Source organism: Terrapene carolina, unplaced genomic scaffold (genome assembly GCF_002925995.2).
Source record: "Terrapene carolina triunguis isolate 2854851 unplaced genomic scaffold, T_m_triunguis-2.0 Scaffold235, whole genome shotgun sequence".
Lineage (NCBI taxonomy): Eukaryota > Metazoa > Chordata > Testudines > Emydidae > Terrapene > Terrapene triunguis.
In genome coordinates, this window is record NW_020664586.1 from 2,976,788 (window position 1) to 3,003,664 (window position 26,877).

General features: G+C 61.1%; 2 protein-coding genes across 2 annotated transcripts in view; both read left to right on the forward strand.

The window, feature by feature from the left end:
* Positions 1–11,683, forward strand: part of SEMA3B (semaphorin 3B) — a 28,121-nt gene extending 16,438 nt beyond the window's left edge. The window contains exons 4-16 of the mRNA XM_026657030.1: positions 1,329–1,448; positions 1,777–1,870; positions 2,478–2,597; positions 4,811–4,956; positions 5,358–5,472; positions 5,685–5,754; positions 6,065–6,209; positions 6,927–7,146; positions 7,753–7,844; positions 8,505–8,546; positions 9,436–9,593; positions 10,341–10,396; positions 10,828–11,683. Of these exons, the coding sequence (XP_026512815.1) occupies positions 1,329–1,448; positions 1,777–1,870; positions 2,478–2,597; positions 4,811–4,956; positions 5,358–5,472; positions 5,685–5,754; positions 6,065–6,209; positions 6,927–7,146; positions 7,753–7,844; positions 8,505–8,546; positions 9,436–9,593; positions 10,341–10,396; positions 10,828–11,027 (1,578 nt within the window). The 3' untranslated portion in view covers positions 11,028–11,683. The remainder of the gene's footprint in view (positions 1–1,328; positions 1,449–1,776; positions 1,871–2,477; positions 2,598–4,810; positions 4,957–5,357; positions 5,473–5,684; positions 5,755–6,064; positions 6,210–6,926; positions 7,147–7,752; positions 7,845–8,504; positions 8,547–9,435; positions 9,594–10,340; positions 10,397–10,827) is intronic.
* A 6,061-nt stretch (positions 11,684–17,744) lies between these two features.
* On the forward strand, positions 17,745–25,458 carry LOC112102371 (2'-5'-oligoadenylate synthase 1-like). The gene is made up of 6 exons (XM_024193616.2): positions 17,745–17,977; positions 20,785–21,079; positions 21,259–21,434; positions 23,052–23,284; positions 24,182–24,326; positions 24,771–25,458. The coding sequence occupies exons 1-6, from the start codon at positions 17,813–17,815 to the stop codon at positions 25,254–25,256; spliced, it is 1,500 nt and encodes a 499-aa protein (XP_024049384.2). The 5' UTR covers positions 17,745–17,812; the 3' UTR covers positions 25,257–25,458.
* The last annotated feature ends 1,419 nt before the right edge of the window (positions 25,459–26,877 follow it).

Here is a 26,877-nt window from a genome sequence, read left to right on the forward strand (position 1 = left end):
TGAGTGATTTACAAATTCCCCCCGGACGCTATTTTTAGCACAAAAAGGAGGACATGTCCGGGTAAATCCGGACGAATGGTAACCCTACATTAGTGTTACTCATTTTCCAGGAGCTGTCGGACCCTCACTCTGAGTTATGTGAGGATCTCCTGATAGCGCCCTCTCCTGGCGCCACAGCCCTGCCCACGGCACCAACAGGGCCATGATAAGTAGCAACGAGCGGAGGCTCAGGCATGCGTGTCCGGGCCCTGGGTGGCACCATCTGTGCCATGGCTTGGTGCCCTGATCTGTCCCGCCTGCAGCTATTAGCCAAGCGGCAGGGACTGGGGCGGCACCTGGTGCCCCCCCTGCTCCAGGAGCAGTGTCACTGCTCTTGGGGTTCCCTTCTCCCCAGCCCACTGGCCTGGCTAGTGGGGGTTGGGGTCACGCCCCAGCTGGGGCAGCACCTGCCTGAGATGGCAATTCCAGACGGGCAGGCCCAGCCGCTCACCAGGCACCAGGCCCAGGTGACTCAGGGCTGGGATGGAACGTCCCTGTCCACACACCTGGGAACAGTGAATCACTGCCCCGGCCAGGGGGCAGGGATATGGGCGGGGCCCCTCTGCCCTGGGGGCAGCTCCGGGGGACCTGTAGGGGGACCGGCCTGGATCCTTGTGCCCCTGGAATGGCTCAGGGCAACCGCAGGGGGGAAGGACCAGCCTGGATTCCCATCGCCAGCTGCCCTGGTGTATGAGTCAGCATGTGGGAGGCCTTGGCCTGGGGGCTCCTTGTGTGGGGCAGGAGCTCCCCCACAGCCAGCACTCCTGCCCCACTCACCACAGTGCCCCCTGCTAGGAGAGGCTGGGGCTGCTGGGAATTCAGTGTGTTTCTGAGACAGGTGCGGGGGGGTGAGCAGTCTTTGGGCCGTGCTGCAATGAGAGCCTGTTGGCCAGGGACACTAGCACCCCCAGAGGCGAGGCAGGGAGCCGGCGTCCCAGCCTCCAACTCCTGGCCATGGATCCCAACGCTTGAACCTTGCATTCCAGGGGCCAGAGCAGAGGGGCCAGGGGGCCGGCTGGAGCCCTGGGCTCAGATGTGTTGTTGGCCAAACCCACCCAGAAACCCCAAGGGGGCTGTTGCTCTGGTCTCAGCCCTGTGAGCTGTATCCTGGGGGAGCTGTGGGTCCGGGGCAGCCTCTCTCCTGCCCAGGACAGATAGAGGGGAGCCCACAGAGAGCTGGGCAAAGTGTAGACCAGGGTGGTGCCAGCTATGGGGGCGCAGGGGGGAACATGCCCCCTGCCAGGCCCCGCCCCACTCACCCCCAGCTCCCTCCACCCCGTGTCTTTCAGGCCGAGTGTATGAACTTCATCAAGATCCTGCACCTGTACAACCGCACCCACCTATACGCCTGTGGCACGGGCGCCTTCCACCCCACCTGCGCCTTCGTGGAGGTCGGCCAGCGCATGGAGGTAGGGCCCGGCGGCACCCCTACTAAGGGACAAATGAGAGATGGCCTCCCAGCCCCAACACCCAGGGCATCCCCTGCCAGCCACCTGCCCTGCAGGGGCCCCATCTGGGGCAGATGGGACCGCTCCCCCTCATAGAATCATAGAATACCAGGATTGGAAGGGACCTCAGGAGGTCATCTAGTCCAACCCCCTGCTCGAAGCAGGACCAATCCCCAACTAAATCAACTAAATCGGGGGGCGGAGGATGGGGGGGGGGGGCTGGTTCTGTTAGCAGCCTTGGCCCCAGACGCCCCTGCCATTGCTGACGTGATTCGTTCCCTCTCTCCAGGAGCCCGTCTTTAAGCTGGACCCTGCAGCCATGGAGGACGGCAAAGGGAAGAGCCCGTACGACCCCCGGCACGTGGCTGCCTCAGTGCTCGTGGGTAAGAGCGACAGCCCTGAGCTGGCACGTGGGGCCCTCCGTATCGTCTGCTGGGCCCTGCTGACTGCCACATGCCCCTGCCCCTCCCCCTCCCCACAGCACCCCCTACTGGGAGAGGCGGGGTCTGAAGTAGCTGGGAGCTCCCCCCACAGCCAGTGCTCCTACCCAGCTCCCCACGGCGCCCCCTGAGGGAAAAGGCTGGGCTGGCTGAGACACTGCTGGCTTGTGCCCTCTGGGGGGCGCTGAGGGCAAGATGCCAGTTCTGTGCAGAGCCAGGACACAAGAGCCCCTGTGGGTCACCGGGGACTGTCCCAGCAGAGGAATCTGAGCCTTGAACTCACCACTGAGCTGGGGGAGAGGGGTGAGCAGGGCCCAGGCTGTGGGAGCCGGGGATTCACTTGTTAACCCCCTGATCCCCCGGGGGTGCCCCTGTAAATTCCCCCCCTCCAGTGACGTCTGGTGAGGGGCGTGGAGCGGATCCCTGGGCTGTCTGAGGAGCACGGCGCCCGGCCTTTCCCCTGGTGATGGGATGAGGCAGGGGGAGGTAGGCGGGGAGGACTGGGCAGGCCCGTGTTTAATGCCCCCGACCCCTCTGATCCCTGCGCCAGGGGAGGAGCTGTATTCCGGGGTGGCCACCGACCTGATGGGCCGCGACTTCACCATCTTCCGCAGCCTGGGGCTGCGCCCGTCCATCCGTACCGAGCAGCATGACTCCCGCTGGCTCAACGGTCAGTGCCAGGGCTAGGGGGGTTTCTGGGGAGGGGGTGAGGCCCAGGAACATAATCTTGCTGCTGCCCAGGGGCCGATCCCTCGGCTCGAGGATGCTGGGCCGCGTCCTGAGTGTGGTGAGTTTGGCAGCCTCAGCCAAGCTCCTAGTGAATTTCAGTCCCTGTCACAGACTCTTCCGGGCCCAGCTCCGGCCCAGCCCCCTGCGCGGTAGGCAGGGGAGGCTCCCAGATCTGAGCATGCCAGTCGCTGGGCACAGGTGGGAACAGTGACGTCACAGGGAAGGCAGAGCTGGGCCCTGAGTGTTTATCTCTCGGGGGAGATTTCAGAACTCGGGAGCAGGCGTGTGTTCTGTGCTCCTTCCCATTATTGGGGGCCCTGTGCCCCTGCTTGTCCCCTCTTGTGCATGCCCCTGATTGGGGGTCATTTCCCAAAGGCTGAGGGGCACTGGCAGGGCTGTGGGGGGGAATCCCAGGGCTGGAATAGCTGGGGCTGCGGGTCGGGAGTGAGGGGCACTGGCAGAGCTGCGGGGAGCCCAGGGCTGGAATAGCAGGGGCTGCAGGTGGGAGTGAGGGACACCAGCAGGGCTGATGAAGAAGCTTTCCTGGCCCTAATCCTGTGGGCATCTGTTCTCCGTTCACCCCCTTTGGCATTTCACTGACTCGCCCTCTGAATCCCACCATCTGTCATGCTGGGATAATGAACCCGTCGTCCTGCAAGAGCTTCTGGCCTCATTCACCCTTGGGGGCCTTATTCCCACCCTTCCCCTGGCAATGCCTGGCCCTGGGATTCACTCTCGGCTCTCTCCCAGCGTCCCCATCCCTGCAGACACCGGCTGGGGGGCTGCCAGGCTGGGGCTGCCTGTGAACCCTGTCCATGCTAAGCCCCAGCCCTATTCTGCCCGGAAGGTGCCATCGCCTGGAAATGGGCAGCACCAAGAATAGCAGCGCCCCTGGGAGTGGCTCGAGATCACCCTGAGACAGTGCAGTGACCTGGCACCCCCAGGCTCTGCCTCCTGGGCACCAAAGCTGGGCTGGACTGGGTGCAGGAATTGCCGGGCAGAGCTGTGGGGGGGAGCCCAGGGCTGGGCTAGCAGGGGCTGCGGGTCGGGAGCGAGGGGCACCAGCACAGCTGGCTGGGGGAGCCCAGGGCTGGGCTAGCAGGGGGTATAGCTGGGGGGGGGGGCTGGGATAGCAGGAGGTTGGGGGGCTGTGGGTCGGGACTGAGGAGCATCAACCGTCTGCCCCGTACCCAGTCTCCCTTCTCTCTGGCCCTGGACCCGCTCTCATGGCTGGGCTGACTCTCCCTGTGGGAGCTGGTGGATCTAGGCTGCCACCTAGTGGCGTGTGACTGCAGGGCCCCCTTTGAGCAGGGGGCAGTTGTGGGGTGATGGGGCGGGAGGTGGTCTGGCTGCATGGGCATGGGGATCCCCGCAGCTGCACGTTCCAGGGGCAGGGGGATGAGCACGGCCAGGTGTGCCCAATCCCAGCCTGCTCTTGCTGGCCAGGGCAGGTCCCTGATGCGGCACGGACGAGGGGGGTGCTGGGGGAGCACGGAGCTGCCTGTGGCAGGGCAGGTACCACGGGGGCAGTGGGTGGGTGCCCTCCTGCCTTCCCCGAACCTCCCCAGACAGGCAGGGGACCTGGGTTGCAGCTCCGACCCCAGGCCCCATTCACTGCCGAGCCGGTTCCAGGCAGCAAAGCGCCCCTCTGGCACTGGCTGCGGGTCCTCCCTGACGGTCGGGGCAGGGCCCAGCTGATCTCCTGGCAGTGCAGAGCCCATGTGACCCCTGGCCTGGCTCAGGCTGTTAGCTTCACCTCTGGGGAAGGGAGGGCTGGGGGCTAGAGCAGTGGTTGTCAGGACTTCTGGGTCCTGTTCCCTGCTCTGGGAGGGGAGCGTATGTTAGAGCAGTGGGGTTGGGGTTTCAGGACTCCTGGGTCCTATTCCCTGCTGTGCCACTGATTCACTGGGTAACATCCCTTCTTTGTACCTCGGTTTCCCCCTGTGTCAGCCGCGGGTAGGGCACTGCCCCTGCATGGGTTAGCACGCAGGTCAGATAGCAAAGCGCTGGCAGCCCTGACATGGGCCAAGTGCAGCTGTTACTCGCTCTACTTTCTGCCTGAGCGCCTGTGCCGGATGGCATGGGTGCCCAGTGCTCACCTCATGCCTCCCCCTGCCTGACCCTCCCTTCCTCCCCATGTTCTGCCCGGCCCAGAGCCCAAGTTCGTGGACGTGTTCTGGATCCCGGAGAGCGAGAACCCGGACGACGACAAGATCTACTTCTTCTTCCGCGAGACGGCGGTGGAGGGGCAGCAGGGGCTGGGCAAGGCCAGCTTTGCCCGCATCGGCCAGATCTGCAGGGTGAGCGCTCTCGTGCCCACCCGGCCCAGCTGGGACAATGGGGCTGGTCCCTTTCACTGCACCCCCGGGGGGCCGGGAGGGATGGGTGTGACCCCCATCTGTGCTCCGCCTGCACAGCAGTGACACTGGGATTGGAGTCGAGCCCTCCTGGCATGTGGGCAGCGGCTCTGCCAGCCAGGCCTGTGGGATCCTTCTCCAGGAGCCCCACACTGGGGACAGCTCAGTCGGGCTCTCCCATGCCATTGCAGCAGGTCCAGCCAGGAGACGGGGAGTCCATCGTCTGTCGTGCCCTGGGACCTGGCAGCGCTGGCGTCCTGGTGGGTGGAGAGGCTCCCTGGGGGCGGGCATCCTGCTGAGCCCCCTGCCCGGCCCCCGCTCAGCCTGTCTGCCCCTCCCCACAGAACGACCTGGGTGGGCAGCGGAGCCTGGTGAACAAGTGGACAACGTTCCTGAAGGCCAGGCTAGTGTGTTCGGTGCCAGGCAGCGACGGGGGCGACACCTTCTTCGATGAGCTCCGTGAGTGGCGTGGGGCGGGCGCCAGCTGCAGGGTCACTGCCTGGGGTGGGGGGTGCTCTGTGACAGGGCATGTGGGGAGACTGCGTGCTGGGGAGGAGGGCTGGTCACGTCAGGTGTGGGGAGGTATTGGCGGGAGCAGCAGAGGCGGGGGGAATGTGTGCCTGAGGGGAGGGCTGATCAATGACACGCCCATCCCTCTCTGCCACTCACAGGTGACGTCTTCCTGCTGAGGACGAGGGACACACGGAACCCCCTGCTCTACGCCGTCTTCTCCACCTCCAGGTATGGCGAGGCCCCCCCCCCCCCCCCCCCCCCCCCTCCCCCTGGCCCCCCCGCCCCTTTCCCCCCCCCCCCCCCCAGCCAGCTCCACGCTGCCCCTCCACAACCCCTTCACCAGAGCACCCACAGGTTCTGCAGCTGGGCCTGGTGTAGGGGGGTGCTTAGGGCCAGGGACCCATAGTCCTTCCCCTCCTGCCCCATGCCCACTCTGACCCCTTCTCCCTTATCCCCTTGCCCTTCCCCCACTCAATGCCCCCTTTGCTTCCAGTGCCCCGTGCCCCCCTCACGCCCTTGCCTGTTGCTTTCCCTGCAGCTCGGTGTTTAGGGGCTCCGCCGTCTGCCTGTACAACATGCATGACATCCGCCGAGCCTTCCTGGGGCCCTTCGCTCACAAGGAGGGGCCCAACTACCAGTGGGTGTCGTACCAGGGCCGTGTGCCCTACCCTCGCCCGGGCATGGTACGTGATGTGGTCCCCAGCTGGCCGGGAGGGATGCAGGGCAGGGGGCTCCCCCTGCAGCCAGTGGGGATCAGTTGCCTCCCCCAGCGTCGTCCCTCAGCAGGGCTATGCAGCTGCCCGAGCCCCTCGATACCTGCAGCCCTGCATCCTGCCCCCATCCTGGACCCCTTTTGCTCGGGGCCTGGTACCTCGGTGCCCACACACAGCTTTGCCAGCCTGACCTGGGGGGAGAGTCCACCCTGCCCCCGCCAAGAGGCCTGTGGGGCAGGGGGTGGCCAGCTGTAAGAGGGGTCTGGGCAGCAGGGAAGGCTCAGCTGCTGTCAGTGCTCTGCAGGAAGCAGCAGAGCCAGGGCTGTGTGCCAGGTCTCAGCACCAGTGGATTTGGTAGGGAGCTCGATGCCCAGCGCAGAGCGGGTCCATTAGCCAAAACAAGCTGCCATCCTCACCCAAAGGGAAATGACTGAGCTGGCTCTGGCCAAGGGGCCCGGAAAGGATGAACCACAGGGGCTGCGGGTTGGGATTGACAGGCACCGGCAGAGCTGTGTGCAGGAGGAACCCAGGGCTGGGATAGCAGGGAGCTGTGGGTCAGGAGTGAGGGGCACCGGCAGAGCTGTGGGGGGAACCTGGGGCTCGGAAGTGACGAGCAGCAGCATCTCATGTGCCCTGGCCAGTTCCCCAGTTTTCCCCAGCTGACCTCGCCCCTCTCTGCCCCCTCAGTGCCCCAGCAAAACCTTTGGCACCTTCAGCTCCACCAAGGATTTCCCCGACGACGTGATCCAGTTCGCCCGCAACCACCCACTCATGGCCAACCTCGTGTTGCCACACAACCAGCGGCCCGTTTTCCTGAAGACCAGCGGGGACTACACCTTCACCCGCATCGCCGTGGACCGGGTGACGGCCGCCGACGGGCACTACGACGTCCTCTTCATTGGCACAGGTGCACCCGCTGCCCCTCCCAGACCCAGGTCGCTCCTGCCAGCCCCAGATTTCCCTGGAGCCGTCGCGGGCAGAGCCCGGGACCTCTAATGTTCCACCCACGCCACACGTGCCCAGTGAGCACCTGGGCTGCCCCAGCTGCCCTGAGGCCCTCCTGCAGCGCAGGGAGCTGGGCGTGTGGCTAAGTGCAAGGACAAATAGGGGAGCGACAGTGGCTCAGTGACTGGGGTTCTGTTCCCTGCCCTGGCACTGGCCTGCTGGATGAGTCCCTCTCCCGCTCCGTGCCTCAGTTTCCCCTCAGTAAAATGGGGATAACGATACTGCCCCGGCCTGAGAGCTGTGGGGGCTGAGAGTAAGGGGGTTATGCTGGTCTTGCTCACACTAAGCCATGACTGTGACCCCTTGGCTTCCCTGGGACTGTCTTTGCCAGTCAGGGCCCCTTCTCTCGATGCCCACGTACAGATCTGGGAGGTTGACCCTGGGCAGTGGGGTCCTGGGCCTGCGTCTCTTCCGAGCCGGGTGTGAGTGTGTGGGAGCTGCCCAGGGATGGGACGTCTCAGCTGTGGATGTTGTCATGCCCTGTCACCCCCTCCTTCCCTTCCGGCAGACGTTGGCACGGTGCTGAAGGTGGTCTCGGTGCCCAAGGAGAGCTGGCAGAACATGGAGGAGCTGCTGCTGGAGGAGCTGCAGGTGTTTAAGGTAGGACAGTGGGCAGGGCAGGGAGGTGCCAGGGGCCTGATTCCCCCCCCCCCCACCCACCCGTCTTGTTGCCGGGGGGCGGAGTCGTGCCCCCCCCCCCCCCTTCTACCCCTCTTCGTTCTTGGGAGCTGGCGAAAAGCAACCTGAGCCATGGGCTGGAACTACTTTGCCTCAGCGTATCCCTTTCCCCTTCCGGGTGCTAAAGGCCGGTGCTACATCCTAATGAGATGGGGGCTGACGGAGCTGTGGCCATGTGGCGACCAGCCCCCCCGGCAAGGTGTGTGACTGGGTGCCTGCCACATGGGCCCGTCCCCCTCTGTCCACGTTGGGTGGGGCCGGCGGTGCCGTGGGCAGGCAGCCCTGCCACCCACGTTAACCCAGCGTCGCCAGCCTGACCCAACGGTTGGAGCCAGGACTCCTGGGTTCTATCCATGGTCCGCCACTCTGTGCTCTCAGGTGCGTCACTTGGGTTCTTGGCGCCTTGCCCGTGGAGCAGGGCAATGGGGCTGACACCACCCCCCAGAGAAGTGCGGTGAGACCCCCCCCCCCAGGCATGGCCTGGACAGACGGGCAAAGCACCAACGACTGGGCTGTGCTAGGAGCCTGGTGTCTGCCTGGACTCCCCCCTTAATGTGCCTTGTGCTCTGTTTGTCTCGGCAGGATTCGTCCCCCATCACCAGCATGCAGATCTCGTCCAAGCGGGTGAGGAGTCCGGCGGGCACAGGCAGCATCTGAGAGGGTTGGAGGGGAAGAGATGGGAGTGGGGAAACAGCTGTGGGATGTGCTGGCTCTGGTGCTGTGCTGGGGTGCCAGCCATGGGTCTGTGCTGGCATGCCAGTTGTACCAGGGTGCCAGCTGTGGCTCGGTGCCAGCCGTGGCGCTGTGTCAGGGTGCCAGCTGTGGCACTGTGCCAGCTGAGCTGGGGTGCTAGTCGTAGCTGGATCCAGGGCAGGCACTGTACCATCTGTGTCTGTGCAGCCCCTCACCCCCAGTGCCCTGGAGCCAGCCATTGTAATAACAAAGGTAGGGCTTGCTGGGGATTAGCTCCGTATTCTGGCACAGCGTTGTCCTTGCGCCACCGGAGACCGAGGAAAAGTAGTCCTGGGTACAGGGGCTGGAGGAGGTGTAGGGAGACCGACCCATGTGTCAGCCCATTACTTGGAGAGCTCAGGGCTGCCCTGGTGACACATCCAGGGCAGCCAGTGCAGGTGGTCGCCAGGCTGGGCAGCCATCTGCCCCTCCCTCCAGCTGGCGTGCTGTGCCGGGGCCCTCGCTGCCGTCCCCATGGCTCTCCCTTGGCCTCATCCCCTGCAGGAGAGCTAGGCTGGCCCTGACCCGCCTTGACCCAAATGCCCGCCAGAGGCCCTGGCGTGGGTGCCCGGTGCGTGAGGCTGGGCACTGTGGCCACCCCATCCCAGGGGAAGATTCTCCCCTCCTTTCCCCATGCTGGCACCTCCTGAGACACAGGCCCCATGTGGGCGGTGACCCCCTGGCCACATGCTGCGTGGGCACCTTCCCGGGGATGCGGTGCCGTGGCATGCACCCAGGTGCTGGATCCGCCCCCGACCGTCTGGCCTTGCCTTTCCAACAGCAACAACTCTACGTGGGCTCCCCGACGTCCCTCTCCCAGCTGCCCCTGCACCGCTGTGGGATCTACGGCAAGGGCTGTGCTGAGTGCTGCCTGGCCAGAGACCCCTACTGCGCCTGGAACGGCACCAGCTGCACCCGCTACATGCCCAACACCAAGAGGTACGGCCCCTTCCGCTCCAGCCACATGGGGCCCAGGGGCTCCTCGTTCAGATCATTTCCTCACTGCTCCTGGAAGCGCCGAGCCATGGGGAGGATGCCATGGGACCGGAGAGGACGCCAGGAGACCGGGGAGAGGCACGCGGGGGGTGCCGGCTGCATCAGAGGCGCCCCCCACACTGCAGGGCTTGGGGTGACGTCTGGCGTAGGGTTGGCACTGGGGTGATCTTGTGCCAGCCTTATCCTGGGTCTAGCTGAAGCGGTAAGATCCAGCCCGGGGCAGGAGTCCTCTGTTCAGTGCCACAGGCTCCCAGGGTGACTTTGGGCTCAGTTTCTCCATCTGTGCAATGGGGAGAAGAGCCTTGCCCTGCCACCCAGAGGCGTGTGAGGGGAGCGACATTAAAGAGCGTGAGGCACCCAGATGCTAGGGTGATGGGGGGCCTGGTAGGAACCTTGGCGCTGCCAGCCGTCAGCACAGCAACAGCCTGTTCAGGACAACGACAGCCCCTCGCTAGGGACTGATGGGAGAGACTCCTTGGCCCTGTGTCGCAGAACTGTGGGGCTCCGCACCCAGGGTCCAGCAGGGTGCCTGGCTTAGGGTGCTCCTGGTGGGTGCTGGGGGAAGGGGGCTCGCTCCCTAGGCGCTAGGAGAGGCTGCCAGAGCCCCTGTGCTCCTCAGAAAATGTCTGTGCGTCTATCCATCCCCCGCTGTGCCCCCACCCTGACCCCTCTCCCCGCTCCCCCCTACAGGCGTTTTCGACGACAGGACGTCCGGAACGGCGACCCCAACACACTGTGCTCTGGAGGTCAGTGTGCCCTCTCCCTGCCCCTGGGGTACCAGCTCAGCCCTTAGCCCTCTGCGTGCCCATCCTCCCAGAAAGAGAAGTGCCCGGGCAGTGCCACTGCTGCCTGCTCGTATGCCGCAGGATGTGGGGCGGGGCGCTCCCCCTGCTCACACGTCTGGCATGAAGAGACATGGGCGCAGGTCATGGCCGTGCCTCTGCCCGCTCAGCACAGACGCCTGGGGGGGCGATAGCTTATGCCTGCTGCGTGGCCCATGGCTCTGGCGCATGCCAGCCACACTCTTCCTGTCCCAGCCACCCTGGTGTATTCGCTTGTGCCTGCTCCGTGCCACGTGACCCAAAAGGCTCGGGCATGTTCGCTCGTTCCGGTCCCATGGCCCGGCTGCCCCGGTGTGTTTCCCATGCTCATGCTCTCTGTGGCCCGTGCCCGGCAGATCCCCACCAGAGCAGCGTGCCGGAGAAGAAGCTGTACGGGGTGGAGGGCAGCAGTGCCTTCCTGGAGTGCGTGCCCAAGTCCCTGCAGGCCCGGGTGCTGTGGACCTACCAGAAAGCCAGTGACACCCCGAGGAAGGAGGTACCGGGGCCCCTATCCCCTGGAGCTGGGCTGCTCGGCCCGACCCACGTGCCACATTGATACGGGGGCATTGGGCTGGCTGTGCCCAGGCTGGTCAGAGCCAAGAGACACAGGCTGGCACCTATCATACCCCAGGCTCCTGGATCCCTGTGCCCTCCCGGCTGGGCTCCAGCGCCCCCCTCCCATCCTCTGCCCCTTCCCACCCCACTCACTGCTGTGTATGCATGACACATGGCCACCCCCAGCCGGACCCTTCCCAGCTGCATAGACACTTCGGCCCCACCACCTCACTCTCCCCTCCTGATCCCTCCCTGGCGCGAGGACACCCAATCCAGCCCGGCCCTGCCCTGCCCCGCCCCACTCCAGCTGTCCTGGCCCATCCTTCCCCTGTGCCAGCTCAGTCAGCTCCAGCTCTGAACCGAGCTCTCGGCACCTATCAGGCATCTCTTTGCCCTGATGCTCCTTCGGCCGATCCCCACCCAGCAGCACTGGCGCAGCCCATGGCCCCCGAGCTACCCAGCCCCGCCTGGGAGGCCAGGGTGGTGCGCTGAGGCACTGAACTTTGGCCCTGACGCTGGCCCTGCTCCCCCAGCTTCAGCTCTGCCTTGTCTCCCCGGGCCTGCAGGTGCAGCTGGACGAGCGGGTGCTGCTGACGGAGCGGGGCATCCTCCTCCTCCGTAGCGTGGCGCGCAAGGATGCCGGGCTTTACCACTGCCAGGCCACGGAGCACGGCTTCACCCAGACCCTCCTGCGCCTCTCGCTGGAGGTGATCGGCGCCCGGGAGGAGGCACCCGCCGAGCCAGCCAGCAGCAAGCTGTGGTACCAGGACTTCCTGCAGCTGGTGGACCACCCCAACCTCAGCGCCATGGATCAGGTCTGCCAGCAGTTGTGGGGCCGCACAAGCCACCAGCCCAAGAAGAAGCCGCCCCGGCCTCCCCCGCTGAGCATCCAGGCCAAGCCCCACAAGTGGAAGCATGTGGAGGAGACGCGGAAAGCCCGCAAACGGCGCACACACGAGCTGCCCCGCGCTGAGAGAGGACCCCGCAGCGCTGCCGCCTGGTGACCCGCCGGACTCCTGCTAGGAGGCGGAGGGAGGGGAGGGTGGGGAGAGGGGAGACCGGCAAGCCGAGCCGGCAGTGAGTTCCCTCCGCGCGTAGCTAGGCGAGGGTGGCCGCGCCCTTGAGACACTCTTCTCCCCAGCCAGGTGCGGGGGGAGCCCCCGGGGCCTGCCCCACAACCAGAGATGGGGGCCCAGGCCTCAGACCAAAGGCTTTGGGAGGCCAGCGGGAGAGGAGCAGGGGTCATGCGCCATCCAGACACCGAAGAGGCCTCCTGGATCTGGCCGTGCCCCAGCCTGGATTGTCCCCCGTGGAGCAGATCAATCCAGCAGGGACTGTTTTTGTTCGATTGGCCCTCGGCCCCTGCCCGACATCCTTTAACCCAGCCCTCTCCAGAGTCAGGAACCTCCCGGAGACAGTTCCAGGCAAATCCCTGTTTGGCATGCGCTGGGGGGCAGGGAAGCTGGTACCTGGGTTCCCCCTGCTCCCCTGGGGACACGACCACTGATGTATTTATTAACGGACTGTTACTGATGAATGTAAACCCGCCTCAGGCTGCACCCGGACTGGGGGGTGCTGGTCTGGTCATAGGTACGTGGGCACATTCCTGGCTGGTGGCTTCTGGGACGGGTGTGTGTGGTCCCATGGTGCAATGGGGGTGGGGGGGCGCAGCAGGCAGGAGATCAGAGCCCAAGCCTCTCCCCTCACTTGGGACGCTCCCTGATTGGAATTAGGTGGGCATTATTCCCACAGGGTGCCCACCTAATGAGGCAGCACAGGAGAGATCACCGTGTGGCTGGGACGGTTCCAGCTTCCTGCAGGGTGGGGGGAAGGAGGAGCGAGTGATGGGGAGTGGGAGAGTCACTGTGTGACCCCAATGCCCCGAGTCTTCGGCCCTATCCCAAACCCAGGGCAAACTGATCCGTGGCCCCTGGGGAAGCATGGGGCGTGCTGGGCATTCGAGGCCAGGAGCCAGCTGGCCTTGAGGCCTGAGCCACAGAGTGGTTCCCCACGACCACCATCCCAAACCTGGCTCTGTGGGATGGGAATAACCACAGGCCTTGTGGAAGTGGGATCTGGGTCCAGACCAGGCACTTTCAGCCCGGCTCTGGCAGTGCCCGGCGGCCATCTCTGGCTGCTGGCCATTTGGGTGAGCCCATCGCAACTGGCCTCTCTTGTTGTGTGTCACCACCGGAAGCCTGAGGCCTGTCTGGGGATGGAGAGCGGCTGTCACCCGAGAGGGGGGTCAGGGGAGGTGGCTGCCCTGGGGTGGGTGGAGGCAGCTTTCCCAGTTGCTCCTGGCCAGGGACAAGGCATTTCAGCTCCAGGCTGCGTCCGTGCAGCGCCTTTCACCAGCTGGGTAGCACAGCGTGCTTCAGGTGACCGGGAGTCCGCCACTGCCCTGCTGTGGGACCTTGGCCAAGTCCCTTCACCTCTGTGGCCCCTCCTTCCCCCAGCCACGAGGCCCAGGGAACAGCCAGCGCATGGAGAGCAGTCACCGAAATGCTCCAGGTACGAGCTGCGTGTTATAACGTTAAGTCTGAGCCCTGACTGGCAGTGCCCACACAGAATGGAGTGCATGGCTCAGCAGGCACAGCGGCAGGTCATCAAAATGGGGCCTCTCCCCCGAGGATGAGATTTCGGCCCAGATCTACAGAGGTATTTAGGCTCCTCGCTCCTGTTGTAGTCAGTGAAAGTTAGGCTCCTAAAGACCTTGGAGGATCTGGCCCTTGGGTGGGTATGTCGGTCACATAGCCCTTTCGAAACCTACCAGCCTGGGTCTCCTGCCTTTCCTCTCCCCTTTGAGTGTGACGCCACTGACCCCACTGTGGAGACGCGGGTGAGCGAAGAGGAAAGCACCGCTTAGGTCTTCAGGAGCCAGCCCGCGTGAATGCGATCACCGCTGCGCTGACAGTGAGGCAGGAAAATATGGGGTGGAAAAAGAAGGAAGGCGGCGGTCGCAGGCCGGGCAGGCCAGTGCAGCCCTGGTGTGGGAGAAGGGAGCATGGCACAGAACTGGACCAGCCCGGCGGGACTGTATTATATTAACACAATAAAAGCAGTTGATGAACCCTTGTGCTCCTGGTTTTCTGAAATGGGCTGAACCTGCTTGGGCAGCACTTTGCCCCTGCTACGGGTGGCTGAGCCACAGAGCCAGGCTGAGGAGCCTGGGCTACCAGAGCTGCACTTAGCCAGGATCAAACCTGGGGCCTCGGGAGCTAAGAAGCAGGTGCCTTTGATGGAAGTTCCTGGGCTCAAGCAGGCTCAGCTGCTCTCTGGGGGCTGGACCAGCAGGCAGCAGGTGTATAGTCATGTATGTGCAGCAGACAGCGCTATTATAGTGTGCAGAATTGGCTCAAATGGCATCCGTGGGCAGGGCTGAGTCCCAGGCCCCGGGAGGTGGGGGGGGGGAGCTGGGCAGGGGGCAGGAAGCGAAGGGACACCCCAGGAGTGATGGCTGGCTGGATCCTGAAGCCTGCTCGCTGCCCAGGCTCGGTGGGCATGATGCCCGCGTGTGACTGGTCCCAGTGGCTCTAGCAGGCCCCGCTCTGGCTGGGGATCCTCTCTAGCTGTCTCCCCACAGGACAGGGTCATCTGAGTATGCGGCGTGACGGGTCCCTCTCCAGGGCTGGGATCGCACCGGGGAAAGGAGGAGGTCGACCGTCACCCAGCTCCTCTGCCCATCAGCCTGGAGGGCTTTGGGGAGGCTGGAGGCACCCCTCACATTTGCCCCATCTCACCCCCCACATCCCTGTGGGACCTCCCATGGTACCCCTCACAGCTGCCCCATCTCTGGCCATTCCCCTCACAGCTGCTCTCTCTTGCTGTGCCCCCACCTTCCCCCTACAGCCCCATCTCCTCCCCACCCATCCCTCCAGTCCAGTGCAGGTCCCCTTGCACACCCTGTCCATTAGCCCCTCGCCCCGGCCTTTGCTGCCTGACCCTGCTCTGGCCTGGGCAGGGTGCCTGCGTGGTGACCTTTGGGCGGAGGGTGGGGTGGTGCCACCCAGTGGGTGGGTGGGTGACTCACAGGGCAGGGCAAAGCCCCGTCACAGCAGCAAGGCACAGCCCAGCCCAGGGCTGCACCTTGGGCTCTGTTCAGTTCTCCATTCGCCCAGGCAGGGCTGGGGCAGCTGCGCAGCCTCAGCGCCCTCCCGGCAGGATTGCAGGCGCATACACCCCGGCTCACCTAGAGCATTGAGAGCTCTCCCCTTACCCCCTACCCCCCCACCAGCTATCTGGGCCCTGCGATGCTACGTGTCTGACTGCTGCCCCTTGCTCCCTGGCTGTGAGACCTGGCAGTGCCAAGGTCACCAGCTCCCAGCCACTAGAGGAGGGAGGAGCCGCCTGCAGCACTCGCTGGCCAGTGCTGAGCTCTGGGGCTATGGCTGGGGGGCAGCCCAGGCCCCCTGCCCTTCCCTGGTGTCAGTGGGGGAGGGGGTCTGTGTCCCAGCAAGCAGCCAGAACTGTTGCACGCATGGGAGGGAACTGGGGGCAGGAGACACAAGGGTTGAGTCTCCTTTGCACTATGCCCCTTTTAGGCCCGTCTGGCAGCACTAGGGGCCATTATTGCTCACCTCCCACCGGGGCTCCCTCAGCTACTGGCACCTCCTAGCCCTGGGGCAGGCAGCTCTTACTGGCAGGGGGACAGGTCCCCAAATGGCCACCTCCCCTCAGTCCTGCGTGCCGGGACTCAGAGGATGGGACTGGGGCCAGAGCGGGAGTCTGAGCAGGGGGTAGGAACCCAAGGGCTGGGCCTGGGGTAAAGGGAGGCCCAAGGGCCCATTGCAGGGGCACCACCTGGGAGCAGCAACCGGCCTGGGCATGTGCTGCCTGGCGCCACCCAAGGCCTGACTGACTGTGATGGCTTCCCGTGCACTGATCTCCGCGAGTCTCCGCACCGGGCCAGGGGTGATGCCAGTGCAGGTACATCAGCCCAGAGCAGCGCCCTGCACTGTGGGGGGAGATTGTGGGAGCTCCATCACTGGCCAGTCTTACACCCAAATTGTCTGGTTTTCCACAAGCTCTGCCCTGGACGTTAGGCCAGGGCTCAAACTAGCTGATAGCAATGGCTTCTTCTGGCCTTGCAGTCTTTGATTTGCCCCTCTAGGGCCCATGGGACATTGCAGGGGTGGGGAATCACCGAGGGGCAGGTTTGCCCCAATCTGCCCCCTCCTGTCTCTTTGGCCCTTTGGTAAAGGCAGCCCCCTCCCCCAACTCTACATGTATATGAAATCCCCCCAGTTTCGCTTGGGCTCTGTGTCGCCCGCTCTCCGGTGGGCAGTGCTGCTGGGAGCTTTCTGCTGCTCCTTGCAGCTGGTGACATAATCTGCACTGCTCAGTTTCCACTTCCAGCCAAAGCAGGCCAGGCTGCTTCCTTGTCACCTGCTGGCGCTGGCTGCGCCACCCCACCGCCCCGGGCCAGGCAGGCATGGAAACTTCCCACACAGGGAAGAGATGGAAACCGAATCCGATGCCCCTGCCCCAGTGCCAAGGAGTGATCCCCGGCTTCCAGCAGCAGCCCACACTGGCCCCTCCCTTGTCACCCAGCTGGGCCTTTGCAGTTTCGTTTCTCTAGTGAATGGAAAATGAAACTTAGCAGATCAAAACCGGAGAAACCCTTAGCTCTGCTGCTGCCAGTTAAGGTGGCCTTAGGGAGCAGCTCCAAAGTGCTCACCCGGGTGCTCCTCTGCCCTGGCTCCCACACTGGGGTGTGTTACAGGTGCCCACCTCCCCCAAATCCTGCTGTTCTTCCTTCAGCCAGGCTTGAAAATGCCCCTCAGCCAGGGGGCGGGTAGTCGCTGTCAGGGTCAAGGGGGAACCTCACCACCACTTAACCAGTCCTTTCATAAAGGAAGGGGCCGGCCTGGCAGGCTTGCTGCTGGAGACGAAGCACAGCAGTGGGGAGGCTGCCGTGAGGCTGCAGACAGACGGCTCCAGGACTCCCACTGCCGCTCAGGGGTGTCCAGACAGCAGGCGGCAGAGGGACATTAACAAGACTCTGGGCTGGGAGTTAACGTCCCCCCACGGCCCTTCATTTGGGTCTCCTTGATTCCTAAATTCCAGGGCAGAATGGACTCTTCCCTCCTGTGCAGCACAGGCCAGTGACCCTGCCCCAAAATAACCCCGGGCGCAGCCCCTCCAGCAAAGCATCGGGTCTTGCTTTAAAAATGGCCAGGGATGGAGAAGCCACCAGCCCCCTTGGGAAGTTGTTCCAATGGTTAATTACCCTCCCTGTTAATTACTCTCCCTGGGGTAGTTACCAGAGAGTCCCTATGTCCCAGCCTGGGAGCATGAAACTGACACGAGTGAGGTCCGGTTTCAGAGTAGCAGCCGTGTTAGTCTGTATCCGCAAAAAGAACAGGAGTACTTGTGGCACCTTAGAGACTAACAAATTTATTAGAGCATAAGCTTTCATGGGCTACAGTGTCGCTCTCAGGCGGGGTGGGGGAGATAGACACTGAGGTTAGGGGCTGGCATGAAGGACAGCGCCCCCAAGCATGGCCTGAGGGCAGCCCCCTCCTAGGAATCCCTGCAGCTGGGAATGGGGGAAGTGCATTGGGCTGCCCCTGGAATTGGGGATGAGGACCAGCCCCCAGGCTTCTCTCCTAGCCCATGCCCAGCAGGTGTCTGGTGGACAGTTCCAGTCCTGTAGCCTAGGCCACCTTAACAAGCTCAGTCTGACGCCATCCACAGGGGAGGAGATCAGCAGGGCTGGGCTGTGCCCGGGTTGCTTAAAAGCAGCAGCAGCAGAGGAAGGCAGGGACAGGGAGCAAAGCAGCAGAGATGGAGCTGTACCAGGTGCCCGCGGGCTCACTGGATGCCTGGATCGCGGAGCATCTCCAGCCCAGCGAGGAATTCCAGCTGCAGGTGAAAGACACTGTCCGGAGGATCTGTGATTTCCTGAAGGAGACGTGCTTTGACGACATCAAGGTGTTCAAGACGGTGAAGGTGAGTCTGTTCTGGACCAGCTGTCGGTGTGAAAGAGCTTGTCAGGGCTCCTTTGGTGCAGGCGAAAGCCTGGGTGCCTACGCTGTGATCAGGGGAAGCCGAAACCCCCAGCTGGACAGGCCAAGGGATGCTGAACGGGGCTGCCACTTACAGCTGGCTACAGGGGGTCATTATCCCAAATTCCCCCTGGCTTCCTCTTTGCCAGTGAGGTCAGGTAGGAACGTAGGAGCTGCATTGTCAGGTCAGAGCAGTTTTAGCCCAGTAACCTATCTCCGACAGTGACCAACACCAGCTGCTTCAGAGGAAGGCACAGATCCCATCTCATGGACAATTATAAAATTATTTGCCTATAGGGGAAGTTTCTTCCTGACCACAGGCTGTTAGTGGTTGGTTTATGCTCTGAAGCATGAGGGTTTGTCTCCCTTGTACATTTCCCTTTCTGCTGAAAACAAGTAGGGATGTTCTAGTTATCCTTTGAATGTCTAATCCTGTGGAGAGTGGCCTCATTGAGTGAGTTCCACAGGTTAACTATATGCTGTCACAAAAAATACCTTTGAGCTGTTTTAAATGTGTTGCCTTTTAATCTAGCATTATTAGACATCTGATATATCTTCTCTGAATCAATGGCTCCCAACCTTTCCCCTGTTGGGTCACTACCTTGTAATCAACACTCCCTTTACCAATAACAGGACAGGAAGTTTGCAAAACCTCTCCCCAGTCCAATTTATTACATCCAGAAAAATTATACTAAAAGACAGTTATTGAGATTGCAACTCAAACATTAGGAAATGCCAGAGGTAAGGTGCCATTTTTACCTCAGTTCGGCCCCATTGTGCATATGTATTACAATACAGGGTTTAATTACATGATCACATCTTATTTTTTCCATGGGACCCTGCCTCATTCAGAGCACAGGGTGCTCTACGGGTGAATCAGGGCCAGGTAGTGAAGGAGACTGTTGTCTGTAGGATCCCTACAGACTTTGCAGCAGATGGAAGATGTGCAATGAATGGGGCAGGGGGTTCCAGGAAGGTCTCCTGGGTAAGACAGTTGAATGCTGCCCTGGAGAACTGGATTCTCTCCCTGCCTCTGCTACTGAGTTCCTGTGTGATGCTGGGCAAGTCACTTACCCCAAACTGTGCCCAAAGTGTGCATTCTTCATTTTTGGGGTGCTCAGTTGGAGCCCCCAGGGTCTGATTTGCAGAACTGCTGAGTGCTCACAGCTGCCACTGAAGCCAACAGGAGCTGGGCTTTGACGGTAAAATGTTGTGACGGTGCTGCCCGTGGGAGCCAGCTGAAGTCACTCAATTAGGGTGAACTGCAAACAAAACGGGGCAGACAAACCCCAAACGCTGGTGGATATTCCAATTCTTAGATTTACCAAGCCAGCACAAAACAACTTCTATATTACCTCACTGGTTACTCAGAAGTTCAAACTACACAGTTCCCTTAAAGTGCCCAGCCTCAGGCCTCCATCCAGACACACGTCAGATATGATGATGATTACCGAAAATCTTATCTCATCATATAAAAGAAAAGGTTCTTCCGATCCCAAAGGATCAGCCACATACCCAGGTCCAATTATAACTTAGATCTTGCCCAAAATACACACTATAGTTAATTTTCATTAACTAAACTAAAATTTATTAAAAAAGAAAAGAGAGAGAGAGTTGGTTAAAAGATTAATATACATACAGACTTGAATTCAACTCTTGAGGTTCAGATACATACCAGAGATGAGCTTGTAGTTGCCAAAAGTCCTTTTAGAAATAGTGGATGTCCATGCTCAGGGTGACTTCAGTCAGTGACTGGGGATCTCAATCCTTATGGCTTAAGGTTTCCCCCTCTTGAAACCCAAAGCAGATCTGAGATGAAGCAGGATCATGTCCCAGGGTTCTTATACATTTCCAGCAGCCTTTTGGCCTGAGAAAACAATAGGCTTAACTCTCCTTCTCCCAAACATCCTGGCAATTAGCACAGGGTAATTTATTCATTAAACAGTTCAGATACAGTTTACCACAACCTTCAAAGAGACATATAGACAATAATACTATTTCACTCAAGTATCTTCCTAAATGTTAATATTCCTTTTTTGATCTTTGAATCAAAGCTACAGGAATAGACAAGACTTGTTTGCTTACATCACAAGACCTGAGCAAACACCTACCCTTCTACCTCTAACAATGCAGACTTGCATTTCAAAGCTCTATTCATTTACATATCTTCCTAACCAGTTTCTAAAGTTCGGCCATGGGTCAGGTCAGTCTGTGAGTTAATTAACTCTTTCTGGCCCTGTCATCTTTCAATGAGATATTATATCACACTCATAACATCACAAACGTGCTATATAAATACTATGTTATCTGTGGGGCTGGCCAAACTCTGACATATCTGTACTGAGCATGTGCTAAGGGAGATATTTCAAAGGTTCTTAGCTTGGGCAAAGTTGCATGGATTTTCACGGGCACGGCAAAAGGCGCATCCCTGAGGCGCAGGTCACCCCACTGCCAATTTCAAGTCTCTGCCCCAAAGCACGAGTGGGGGACGTTAGACCATCATCAGTGATCAGACGGGGCTGCGGGGGGAGGGCACCCCAGCAGTGTACACTACAACACTGGATTCATCTCAGGAATATTTTCTATCCCATCCTAACACTTCTGGTTTGTTTCTGGCTGCCCAGCATGGGGGGTTGTGCCAGAGGGGTGACCCGGCTGAGCGGGTACAGGGGCACAGGCCCCCATGCAGCTCAGCGCCCTGAGTTTGTTGAGAGGGCAGCGCAGTGAGCAAATGCTTCTGTTTCTTGGCAGGGCGGCTCCGCAGGGAAGGGGACGGCCCTGAAGAACAATTCGGATGCGGATCTGGTCCTTTTCCTCAGCTGCTTCTCCAGCTACCGGGACCTGATGGAGAACCGTGCGGCTGTGCTTGACACCGTCAAGCAGAAGCTGAACCGGTGCCAACAGACCATCGCCTTCAGCGTTGACGTGGAGGTTTTCCAGCCAAAGAAGAAGGGCACCTGCCCGCGCTCGCTCTCCATCACCATCCAGTCGAAGAAGCGGTGGGAATCCATCGAGGTGGACGTGCTCCCGGCCTACGATGCCTTAGGTAGGGACTGTATCCCTGCCCCTCAGCTCGGCCTCATGGGCCCCAGGGCTTATCCTGAGAGAGCTCATGGGAATGAGGGTGCAGACTATATATGGGACACAGCAATAGCCCAAGGCCCATTGGGACTGGACTCCCCTCAGATCTGTGTGTGGTGACCCTCCCTCCACTCTCTCCCCCAGGACAGGTGACTCCTGGTAGCAAACCTTCCCCCCAGGTCTATGAGGATTTGATTCAGGCCGGAGCTGGGCCCGGTGAGTTCTGCACCTCCTTCACCGAGCTGCAGAGGGACTTCGTTAAGCGTCGCCCGGCCAAGCTCAAGAACCTGCTGCGGCTGGTCAAGCACTGGTACAAAGAGGTGAGGTGTCCTGCCCTACCCCAGTCAGTGATACCCCCTTTGCTCCTTCTCACGCTCCGCCAGCCCTAGGGGTTATCACTGTATGTTAATGCGGGTTCAGCTGAGGAGCTCTCCCGGCTGACAAAAGAACCTCCCACACCTTAAAAACCCCTCTGGAATAAAGCTACTGAAGGTGATCACAGGAGCCCCTCCACCTGCCAGCGCTACTCAAGTCATTCCAGAAGATCACTTTGCGTCCCAGCATTTTGCTTGCCGGAGGTGGTGGTCATCTCGGCTTAAGCTGGCCTTTCCTAGCTCGCTGCTCTCCTGGATGCTCTTGGGGTGGGCTGCGGCTGCTGGTTCCATCACCCCATCAAAGGGCCCTGGGTGTCACTGGAGACAGACGGGACACTGGACTAGATGGATCTTGGCTCTGATCCAGTCCGGCGAGTTTGCTGAGTCCCTCTCTAGCAGTCCCAGAATATCTGTCCAGATCACTGGTCCCCAAACTGTGGGGCACACCCCCTAGGGGCGCACAGAGGAACATTCAGGGGCGACACCACAGGGCCTGGGCCAGCCTCCACAGAGGGCAGGGAAGGAGCGCCACCCAGCCCTGCTCTGCTCTGCCCCCAGCTCCAGCTCTGCCCTCAACCCCGTGGCTCCGCTCCTGGCTGCAGCCCCAGCCACAGCTCCGGCCCTGGCCTTGGTCCCTGGCTCCCAGTTCCCAGTTCCCGCATGGGTGCGGACAGATTACATTATGGGTAAGGGGGGCGCGACATGAAAAGTTTGGGGACCACTGGTTTAGATGCCTTAGGTCACTTTGAGGCAAGCGCTCACGAGATCTTCTGATCATGGACTGGACCAGAGGTTAAACAACAGAATCATTGGCCATCTTGAACAGAGTCTGACTGGGAAACAGAATCCATTAAAAATAATTAAAAAACAAAACAATAATTTATATATAGATAGAGAGATATAAATTCCTCATTGGAACTAAATTGTGTAGCTTCATAACAAACAAACACTCAAACATCCAATCTCGCATGTGTCCTCCTCTAATCTCAGGGCAAGCAACTGAACAAAGAGCAAATTTCAGATAATGATTTAACGACCTATTTGCTGCTCACTTGAGTGGAAATTACACTAGCCTGTCCAATGACACTTTACAGGGTCGGGAGAGAAGGATTTTCTTTATCCTAATAAACACCTGAAATGAGTCAGTGCCTGATGCCACAGCCTGTGGGGACTTCACAGCAGCAGTGGAAATAAAATGTGGAGCCTTCCGTTTCAGAAGCACGGACCTCTGCCACCTGAGCTAAAGGAGAATCCCCACTAGATGTTAGCAATATAGGGTCTTGACACACAACTGAGCAGGTCTGATTACACACACACACACACACACACACACACACACACACACTCTCTCTCTCTCTCTCTGTCTCCAGCTGGTACATTACACCCCGGCTCACCTTGTCTGGCCACTGCTAAGTAGTTGAGGGTTGTGGTGAGCACAGGACATGGGCAGGGGAGAGGTCAGGGGAGGGCACCCACCTGCCCAGGCAGCAAGAGGGATTTGAGGCCCCTGTACTCCCACCCCATCCCATGTCTCAGGCCGGCTTCCCCCCATCTCCTTAACAGATTTCCAAGACAACGTCGGGCTTGCCCCCCAAGTATGCCCTGGAGCTCCTGACCATCTACGCCTGGGAGACCGGCACCAAAGGGGCGGAGAACTTCAGCACATCTGAGGGGTTCCGCACGGTGATGGAGCTGCTGTGCCGGTACCAAGAGCTCTGCGTCTACTGGACCGAGTTCTACGATTTCCAGTCCTCCGTGATAGGGACCCATGTCAAACGGCTGCTGCGGGAACCGTGGTGAGACCCTGCATCTGCTCCTCTCATCTCTGCTCGGCTCACTCACGTCTGGCTGCAGCTCGGCCTTCCTTCTTGCGTGGGCGGGAGGCTCTGTCATACCCGGGGACACGCGAGCAGAGAACTGGCATCTCTGCTCAGCGTCTCTCAGCCCCGCCACCCCCGAGACCGCTGCAGTTACACTCAGCACCAGCCAAGCAAGATGGCCGGCCCAGCACGCCCTGCACCATGTGCAGCCAGGCAGCCTCTGGGGGCGTACGCCCAAGGGGAGCCCCGGCCCCATGGAACTCACTGGCCAAACCCCATTAACTGAAGGGAGCAGGATTCCACCCGGCAGCACCCGTATGAGCGTGAAAGGGTGGGGGGCTCACAGCCTGGCACAGGTCTGTCCCCCACTCCGCCACCATTACCCTGTGCCTCAGTTTCCCCATGGGCATGATGGGGATGATGACACTGACGGGGTGAGGGCTCGTGAATGATTGCATGTGGTACCCGGCAATACCCCTGGGCCGGCACTAGAGATGGGTGCAATAGTATCGCAGGGACTAGGGCAGCAGCTGTCTCCAGCCCCTCAGCTGCCTGGACACTGGCTCTTCCAGGGTGGGTGACCCCGGACCATACTCAACCTCCACCATTGCCCCATCCCCGAGCCCCTGGGACTCTGGCTCTGGTCGGCCAAGCCTGAGACTCCCTCCTCCAGCTCCCCTCTGCGGTGCCTGAGCCGGGGCAGGCAATGTGGGCAGCAGGCAGCTGAGATGTGTCAGCAGCCTGGACGCAGAGCAGGGCCCGGCTCATGGAGGAGAGGGAGCGGGCTGGGGCACACAGCAGAGCCTCTTGCCACGTGGGCAGGTGGCTCAACCCAGGAGACATAGACAGAGAGAATCCATTGTGTGTTCACAGCCCCGTGATCCTGGATCCAGCCGACCCGACGGGAACCTTGGGGCAGGGAAAGAGCTGGGCCCTGCTGGCGAGAGAAGCCGCCGTGTGCCGGAACCAGCTGTGCTGCAGGAACGGCCTCGCCCCCATCCGCTGCTGGGATGTGCAGGTACCGACGCCTCGCAGGGCCTCTTCCCACCCCCGCCTGTGATGAGCTCTTCCCTGTTCAGAGCCTCCCAAGCATGGAGTAGCCGGGAGGTCCCCCCATAGCCCCTGCTCCTGCCCCACTCCCCACAGCGCCCCCTGCTGGGAGAAGCTGGGGCTAAAATTGCTGCCCCTGCCCACAGCCAGCACTCCTGCCCTCTCCCCACAGCACCCCTGCTAGGAGAGGCTGGGACTGAAATAGCTGGGAGATCCCTCTCCCCCCACAGCCAGCGCGCCTGCCCAGCTCCCTGCTACAGAATCTGATGGGCCCAGAGCTGCAGGAAACGTTCGTGTTGAGATTCCACTCCCCAGCCGAGGTTCCTATGCCAGGGTGCCGTTAGAGGTTCGCCGCTGCCCCACCTGGGCTGTCCTATCCCCACCCATCCCCATCTCCTTGTCTCTATTCCAGCCAGCCAGACCCATGCAGGTGATGGTGAAGCAGCTCTCAGGGGTCAGCCTGGCCCTGCGGCTGAGCCCATACACTACCATATGGGAGATTAAGGAGGAGCTCGAGCGTGCATGGGGCATCTCTCCCTACACGCAGCGCCTGGCCCTGCAGGAGCCTGGCCTGGGAAACCAGCTGCTCCTGGACGATCAGACCCTGGCATCACACGGCATCTTCTACGACACCACGGTTCTGATGCTCACGACCGAGCCCCAGGAGATGGAGATCTTCGTGAAGGACCATAACAGCAGAACCATCCCCTATGGCGTCCGCGCCAGTGACACTGTCCTGGGCCTGAAGAAGATGATCGAGGATCGCACGGGTGTCTCCGCCAGCCAACAGCGCCTGACGTTCAACAGCAAAGAGCTGCAAGACGACTACACGCTCTCCCATTACAGGATCCGGAGCAAGAGCACGGTCTACCTGCTTTTGCGCCTCAGGGGTGGGTAAGATGCTCACTGAGTCACTGGGACCTGCATCCCAGCAGAGAGAGCATCACAGTGGACTATGTTTCCCAAGATTCTTTGCATGATAATTCAGGGCTTTGCTAACGCCTCCCACGTTCCAGAATCAGCACCGCGTCCTTCTGTAGTGCCAGCCCATCCCCACACCTCCTGCTGCAGCTCCTGGGAGCTCTTTCCCGCCGCTCCATGGCCCGTTTCGGGAATGTACTGCCCCCAGTGCAGAGTTGGGTGCTGGGCACTCACCAGACATTGTTCATTAATCCCATTGTTGTAGTCCCCTTCCTCCTCCCTGTCCCGACTCCACTGCTGTGTGTCACCATCTCTGTTATTATGTCGTGCCAAATCCCGACCGATGTGTGCTGCTTGGAATCCGAAATAAACAGCTTCCGCTAATCCCAGCTCCTGAGTGTTGTGTCCATGGGATGTGGGTCCCACCTGCCCTGTGCATACAGCCGGGGGTCATGGATTCAGAGATTCATTTACTGAGATCATCTAGTCTGACCACCTGTGTCACACAGGCCGGAGACCTGCCCCACATTAATTCTTCCAGCAGATCCAGCAGCAGTTCTGTAACTGGGTCGTGGCCCCCTCATCCGACCCGCCTACAGCAAACTTGGCTGAGTTGTCTCCCCCAGCAGCTTTGTTCAACGCACACAGCCCCACCGGCTGCCTCAGCGGGGCAGTGCATTGTGCATCCCATAGTGCCTCAGTGGAGACAGCATACCTGGCAGATGGGGACACACAGCGGCACCAGCAGCATGTGGGCCAGTGCACGCTGGGATATCTGTGGCACAGGGAGCTGGGAGTGTGTCATGGACACGGTTATGGGGGCAGGATCGGCTCCAGGGTTTTTGCCGCCCCAAGCGGCGGAAAAAAAAAAAGAAGCCGCGATCGCGATCGGTGGCAGCTCCACCGCGCCGCTTTCTTCTTCGTCGGCAATTTGGCGGCAGGTCCTTCCCTCCGAGAGGGACAGGGACCCTCCACCGAATTGCCGCCGAAGAGCCCGACGTGCCGCCCCTTCCCCTTGGCCGCCCCAAGCACCTGCTTGCTCAGCTGGTGACTGGAGCCGGCCCTGTATGCATGAGGCTCATTTACACGCCTGGCTGAGCTATAATCAACCTGCTGGCTTGTTACCAAGTGCCCACCTCCAGGCTGAGCTGGAAAGGCACAATCCGGGAGGAGTAATGTCCTGTATCGAGCCAGGAGGGGGCGCTGTATGGAGGGCAGGGAGTGTGGCACTGGGCTCAGTGAGGGAACCAGAGGGCTGGAGGGTGGAGACTGTGCCCAAGATAAGAGAGACTCTGGCCCAGCCCAGTGCAGCCGGCTCGGAGGTCTGAAAGAGGGATTTGCACACCATGTTTCAGCTCAGCCGGCCCGTGGGACAGCCAAGGCCACGGGATGCCCAGACGATGTGGGATGGGACAGGCCATTGCTTATAGGCCCAGGACAGCCTTCGCAAGTTGAGCACAGCGGGGGGGGGGGGGGGGCGGCATTCCCTTTGGTGAAAAAGCCCATCAGCTGTTGGGGCAGTGACTGGTCGCCTCCTAGGCTGTCTTAGAGCCGGATCCCAAAATGCCACCCTCTCGGCTTGAGGCTGGCGACAGAGG

What these genes read in the sequence shown, in the direction of transcription:
- LOC112102371 (XM_024193616.2), top strand. Translation starts at nt 17,813, where the DNA reads ATGGAGCTGTACCAGGTGCCCGCGGGCTCACTGGATGCCTGGATCGCG. An exon ending in TCAAGCACTGGTACAAAGAG is followed by an intron (nt 21,435 to 23,051) that starts GTGAGGTGTCCT and finishes TCTCCTTAACAG; the next exon opens with ATTTCCAAGACAACGTCGGG. An exon ending in TCCGCTGCTGGGATGTGCAG is followed by an intron (nt 24,327 to 24,770) that starts GTACCGACGCCT and finishes TCTCTATTCCAG; the next exon opens with CCAGCCAGACCCATGCAGGT.